The sequence below is a fragment of the Cannabis sativa genome, chromosome 1 (assembly GCF_029168945.1).
Source record: "Cannabis sativa cultivar Pink pepper isolate KNU-18-1 chromosome 1, ASM2916894v1, whole genome shotgun sequence".
In the NCBI taxonomy this organism is placed as follows: domain Eukaryota; kingdom Viridiplantae; phylum Streptophyta; class Magnoliopsida; order Rosales; family Cannabaceae; genus Cannabis; species Cannabis sativa.
This window is the reverse complement of record NC_083601.1, coordinates 34,131,822-34,139,080: the sequence shown is the minus strand read 5'-3', so window position 1 is coordinate 34,139,080 and position 7,259 is coordinate 34,131,822. Positions and strand designations below refer to the sequence as shown.

The following is a 7,259-nucleotide window of genomic DNA, read 5'->3' as shown; positions in this document are numbered from 1 at the left end:
TATATAGATCTTGGGAGATATATTTTTGTTAGTTCTAATTTTGAAAAATTGAGAATTTAATTAAAAAATGATTAATTTAAAAAATTAATACGATTTGAAAAAGTTGGGATGCTCACTTCCATAAAATTGGAATTCTCCATGAGAAAAGGAAAAAGTGTTAACATTGAAAAGTGGCACATGAGTAAAACATACTGAGATGGAACTGTTAAATGATAGTTCGATTTGAGATTTTGGCAATAACTAAGCCTTGTATTTTTGTTTTACTTTGGCTTCAGACCTTGACTACTCATCCAAAGTATTGTATACATATAAAATACGATACAAATACAATTTTTTAATTTCCTTATGTAGATCCCGAAATCATATTGAGTATTTATTGAGATTTTTTTTTTTGAATGGACAAAAGAAATTAAAAAACATGTACTGAAACAAATTTACAAAAAAAGCCATATATCTATAATAAAATTTGAGAATTAGTGATTAGTTTAAAATTGGGCTTCCCAGACATATATCTTTCCTTCTCGATTGCCTGGTAGATAATAGGAATTTAAGTTGGACTCATATATTGAAATATCTGATAATATTCCAATACACACGGCGACTAAAGCTATTACCTATAGCAGCAGCGGTATAGTGAAAATCACAAGAGAACTTTATGAACCAAATATCACACTCAAGAACTGGGTATTTTTGAAGGATGTCAACCGATCCCTGAACACATAATGTCGGCTAAATCTTGTAATTAAGCTGAAGATCAAAGCATTTAAGATACTATAAAAACTAACAAATAGTGCGATTGGATGAGGAGTCATCTCCAATCGATTGGAAGATCAAAGAACTCAATAGATGCACTAACATTCCCATCTTTAAGCTTTTCTTGAATCAATGGCTCGATTGGTCAAGGTACCTCCATCCGAGTATAAGGGAGTAAGGTTTTGATTTTAGTATATCATTGAAATTGTTGAATCTCATGCAAGAGAAAATAGATGGTGAGAGTGCGACTAAGATAAAGAATTGATAGAGAGAGAGTGATCAATGATAGCTATAATTAGGAATGAAGAATCGTAACTGAGGATGAAGAAAAATCACACTATACGGTGGGGGAAAATATGTATATATATTTGAACGTCTTGTGTTTGCTTTTGAAAGGTTGTACGTAGAAATCGTAAAGGTTGTTAGTGAGCGAGCTATTTGAAATATTTTTTAACTGTTTATCATAAAATATGTTTATTTCTTTTGTTTTTTTAATAAAAAATTAAATAAGTTATTTAATAAACTGAATTGTTTTCGTTAGAATAGGAATGTTTGATTTGAAATATTTTAAAAGCCTTAACAAATAACAGAATTGGAAAGATTGTTTAATTTTTTGGGTTTAATTATTGGATTTATTTATTTGTTAACGTTTAACGTTAACAGTCTGTTAAGTTAATCGTGTAAGGCTAAATAAAAAAAAGAATCGTTAAACCAACAATCGTTAAACCAAGAATTACCGTTAGATAGACACTTTTAATATATAAAGATATAGTTATTTATTAAACAGTTTATTCTAAACGTTAAGTTGTACTAATTCAGCTTTTAGTATAATTTTTCTATAAATTATTTAGTAAGCTGAGTTTTAATTGTTTACCAAATATTTTAATAACAGTTTTCTCAAAACACAATTTAAGTTTTTCATAAACTGTGCCAAACAAGCAAGTTTGGTCTTAAGCATAGGAGAGTTAGGCATATGCTTAGAATCCTCCTACGTCAGGAGCCCATAAAAAAAATTCTTTTAAAATTATACATTCTTTACTAATTTTAAAAAATATCACATTTTTTTCTAAGTGAGAGCCCAAAAATATTTTTTTTTATGACCTACAATATTTTAGGGCTGGCCCTGCAAACAGGTCCTATATTTGAGGAAATTACACTCTATACCCTTTTTATATTGTCCTCTTTTATTTTACCCTCTTTTTTAAAATCTATCATTTTTACTTCTTTTTTTAAACATTGTACTAATTTTGCCCCTGTTACTTCAAGATATTCTCCATGTGACTCTCTTATGTCAGGGTATTTTGGGTACAATACACATAAAAAGAGGTATGTTTCAATTAAATATAAAATTGAAAGTAAATTTGATTAATTGATTAATAAAAGTGGTATTTTTAAACTTCCCCCTATATTTTGTACAAATTGCTCCATACCATAAACATACAATTATTTAAATATATTCAAATAAAAATTAATAAAACTTAAATGCATAGATTTAAATTTGGGGGAAAAATTGTAAGGAGTACTCTCCTGTTCCCATTCTTGTTAAAGATTTTAATTTTCATCTCCGCCCCATCTTCGCTTATTCTTCATCGGAGACGGGGCGTGAACTCCCATACTGGGACGGCAATGGAGCGGGGACAGCGCCCCTCATGTAAAAAGAAAATTTATTTTAAAAATTTAAATAATAAAATACATAAAAAAAAATTTAAAATATTACAGCTTATTATTTATTGTAATAATTTTTATATAAAAATACAACTTAAAAAATTATAAAAAAATCCTAATATATACTAAAAGAAAATATAAACATATATTATTCAATTTAAGATTTTGGTCTTTTTAAAATTTTGAATGTATTTTATTTTTAAAGATTATAAATTTTTTGTTTGAAAAGATTAAATACTTATATTTGAAATATTATTCAATAATGTATTAAAAATAATATTAGTGTAATTACAAAATTGTAAATAAATTTATTATTGGAGTAGTAGATTATTCTATTTAGTTCTTTTTTTAACATAACATTGTAATGTAAGTTTATATCTATAAATATTCTGTAAAGTGTTAATATTATATGAACATCTCCATTTATAAAGCTAAAAAGTAGATCAATGACAGAATTAGTATATCTGCAATCACATAAAGATATAAAAATATTAATAAATTACATGGTTTATATTATCCCGAAAGTATCATCCTTCTCCCCGCCATGTTTATTTGGGAATAAAAAATGAATCCCATTCCAACTCTTATATTTATCCCCATTTAGACCGAAATTCGCGCCCTATTTATAAAGACGGTTTCATGTGGTGTCATACCTGATACCCATAAACAAAATAAATGTGCATCCTAAATGACTTATTTTTAAAAATTAAAAGCACCTAAAATTATCTCACTAATGCAAACATAAAATTAAATCATGAACAGCCACACCTAATCTTTTGTGACTCCAATCTTCATTAAGGAAATATAAGCAATCAATCGAAAAATCACAAGCATTAGAACCAAAGCCAAGGCCGAAAGCGCCTGTCCATCAAGTCCTATTTTTCTTATAGATGGATAATCCCCAATCAAGCATAGCCCTAATCCACCACCACATGATCTTTCACAGGGGTATGCCTCATTTTTCTTGTACTGAGTCCCCAAAAGGAGCTTGTACGTGTGATAGCTACTCGAAACGTATTTGATCCAGCTAACGAAACGCGGCACGTTTTGGACGTAGAACCCCGCGGTGAGAAAAAACGACATCGTAATCACAGCGGCGACTGCGGTGGCGGACCGTGTATTCATTAACACGGCGCCTAGGGCAAGGCCGAGCCCCTGTGAGACAAGGACGTTGAGGAGAATGAAAAAGAGAGTGAGTAGAAAGGTGGTGGCGGCGGGTTTAAGACCGGCCATCCAGTAAGTTATTGTCACGAATGCGGAAGGGAGGAGTAGCTCCATGGGAAGATCTCCGGCTGATCTTGCTATGTAGTAGGAGGAGAGGTTGTACATGCCTGATGCTCTTTCTTTTGATAACATCTTTCGTTCTGGTGGGAAGGTAAATATGGCTTGAGTAACTGGGTAGAATCCCCAGAATACTGCCATGTAGAACAGGAGTCCACTCTGTGTATTATCATTACCAAATTAATACTTTTACGTGCGATTTTAATAATTAATTTTGATATGAATCAAATTATATGGTATAATTAAATGTGTTATTCATATTTTACCTGATCTTGTATTTGGGAAATGTCGGATTGCCACCATAGTAGTCCGCACAAGAAGGATATAAATAGTACCTGAGCAATCTTTAAGCTAGAGAAGTTGTGGTGCCTTCTTTCTTTGAGTCCTCTTCTAAACAAGACGGAGAATTGTTGCCCCCATGTTGTTGACCATCTTTTGTCCTCTAAAGATGAATCTAGATGAAACTGATCAGTACTATACTCATTAGTTATTTCTTCCACTTCAAGAATATCAGCCTTCACTTTCTCACTCAGATTCAGCTTGTACGCTAAAACCAATCTCTGCTTAACTTGCTCAGCTCCCTCATCATCATGTCTATCGTCTGTTGGCAAACCTGTAAATATAACGAAACACGTGCCTTTAATTTTTATTGAGAGAATTCAACATTAATAAGTTTTTTTTTTCTTTGAAATCCAAAATTAATAAGTTATACTATACAAGTATACATGAAATTTTACATTATAAATTTTTGAATATAGTATAATGTTAGTTAGTGTGACTTAGTGTCGAGTTCTTTATATTTTATTTTAAACTAAAATGCAGGTCAAATATACGTAATGATAACCAAACAATATATATAATTGTACATACTTAATACTCAGAGTAACTACATACCATTCTCGTGTGTTACAATCCTTACACACTCAAATTACACGTACTAATACTTATTTATTGCATGTGTACGTGTAATAATTACAATTATAATAATTCAAAATATTAATTAACTTACCATTAGCCAAATCAAGTAGAAAATCTGAAGGGTTCATGGCAATGGATGGTGCATATCCCATACCGGAAAAATAATCCATAACATCCGACCCTTTTCCGAAATACAAAGAATTTCCCTCCGACAATAACATCAGCTTATCAAACATGTAGAAAAGCCTACTAGAGGGTTGATGAATAGACATCAACACCGTCCTTCTTCCTGTTTTGGCGAGTTCTGCCACGGCCGAGACAATCTTTTGGGCCGTGGTGGAATCAAGCCCAGATGTTGGTTCGTCCAACAGAAGCAAGCTAGGATTTATCAACAACTCCTGCCCAATACTCACCCTTTTCCTTTCACCACCCGAAATTCCTCTCAATAACGCTCCACCGACCACGCTATCCTTGCACTTGGTCAGTCCGAGCTGGGAGATCACCTCTTCGGCTGTGGCAATCTTCTCAGCCCTCTCGAATGTGTTCGGCATGCGGAGAAGGGCCGCGAATACTAGAGTTTCGGAAACAGTCAAGTGGGGGAAGAAAACGTCTAGTTGTGGAACGAAACCGGTGGTGCGTTTTATTGGGTTGGAGAAAGGTTTGTCGTTGTAGGTTATGGTACCCGAAAGTTGGCCTTCGGTTAATAATCGGCTTCCTAATGCTGTTAGAAGTGTCGTTTTGCCGCTACCAGAGGGCCCTAACATGGCTAACACCTCGCCTGGTCTCACAACTCCTGATAAGCCCTTTAAGATCGTCATCATGTCTTCAGAACTTTTCCTATTTTGGGTAAACTTCGATAACTTTCGTCGTTTGCTGGGGTTAACCTTGTAAACGACGTCGTCAAACTATGTACATTTACAAGTTAGTCTATGGTTATTACCTCGAATTAAAATTGTATAAAAACCATCAATATATGTACATGTGTGCGTGTATGATACGTACCTTGAGAGTAATTGGTATAGTAGCTCTCTTCCAGATGGACATGGCGGGAGAGTTTAAGGCTGGGGTGGCTGTAATTTCAGCTTCCAAATCAACCATCTTGTCTAAGTATTAGTGACCCAATCTCGTGATTTGTAAAAGAGTGCGTATGTATATACAGAAATTTAGATGACTGTGAATTAAGACATTAATTTTACTATAATAGTGACCAATTTAAGGGTTCATGCAATAGTGATGAAATAATTGATGAGATGATCAAAAGTGTTGAGCCAAATCAACGGCCCCTTTTATGGTTTAACTTCCTTGTTATACATAACTAATCAATATAGCCGCGGTTAATTTAATTTTTGTATCATATCATTCAATAACGTATTTCATTTGTTCCCTTACTATATTTTACTGTTGTTATATGTCACTCTTTGCCTCACCCGTATCTCACTTGTAATTAATATCATATCTCACACATATTGACATACACTATTTCACTTATTATTATCAATGTATTGGAATACTCATCAGCAACGTATTTCTCTCCTTATTATTATTATATTTCATCTATATTACCTTATCTCACTTAGTGTTATTATTAGTCAACTTGATGAAAATTGCCCTTCTTCTAAAACAATAATGTATAAATGCTATTGGTATGATTAATTCTAAAAAAAAAAAATAATGTATAATCTTTTAGAAATTGAATTAATTGTATTTACAAGTGTTTTAATTTTTTTTTCATACTTAATTAAATAACAATAGTTTATGTGAATTTGAATAAAAATATTTCAAATTATTTGTTATTATTTAAATTTGAATATTTGAGTATGTAATTATTTTTCAATAAATAATATCTCTATTTTTAAAATTTTGAAACCGACATTTTTTTATTGTATATAGTGCTTTATTTTAATAGAATTGTTGGTTTAAGAGCTTTTTTTTTTTTTGTTAAAATTAACGGTTTAAAATAATATCGCTAAATTAGATCAATTAATTAATTATCGTTTGTTTTCGATTTTTTTTTTAAATATTTAAATTTAATTTTAAAAGTATTAACAAAATTAAATAATTATTTTTTACATATAAATCTTAATTTAAAGTTTAATTAGATATTAATTTAATTAATTAATTATACTTTATAATAATTTAATTAATTATATAACTTAAAACTTTTAACTTATTTAGTTATATTATTGTTTAATAAAATTAGTTAGATATACTTTTTTTATGAATAAATTTAAAACTAGATTAAATTTTATATATTTAAGAAATATAATTAAATTGTATTAGATTTAATTGTTTACTATTATTTTGATTAATAATTATGTAATAGTAACTCTCGTACACCTCTAAACAATACGCATTGCATGTTACTATAATAGCTAGTATTGTATATATATAAATAATTTGAAACTAAAAAAAAAAAAAAAAATTATAAAAACTCATTCATTCAAATTGTTTATCCTAAAAAAATTTATTCTCTCTCATTTGTGTCTTAATTATTACATTTCTAACTCTAAAAAGTATTATCCTTTCAATACAGATACTTTCAATACCTGTAGAAAATTGGAGTTGAGATCTTTGAGATTTTTCAACAATATCTGTGTTGTGACTTGTGAAGAAATAGATGAAGTTTGGTGCACACACTACTC

At 30.5% G+C, this 7,259-nt stretch overlaps 1 protein-coding gene across 1 annotated transcript; it reads right to left on the bottom strand.

The window, feature by feature from the left end:
• Nucleotides 1-2,879: 2,879 nt before the first annotated feature.
• On the bottom strand, nucleotides 2,880-6,271 carry LOC115704467 (ABC transporter G family member 9). The gene is made up of 4 exons (XM_030631673.2): nucleotides 5,620-6,271; nucleotides 4,709-5,522; nucleotides 3,966-4,312; nucleotides 2,880-3,858 (listed from the first exon to the last, which is right to left on the bottom strand). Exons 1-4 carry the CDS (start codon nucleotides 5,713-5,715, stop codon nucleotides 3,187-3,189), a joined length of 1,929 nt encoding a protein of 642 aa, XP_030487533.2. The 5' UTR covers nucleotides 5,716-6,271; the 3' UTR covers nucleotides 2,880-3,186.
• Nucleotides 6,272-7,259: the final 988 nt, after the last annotated feature.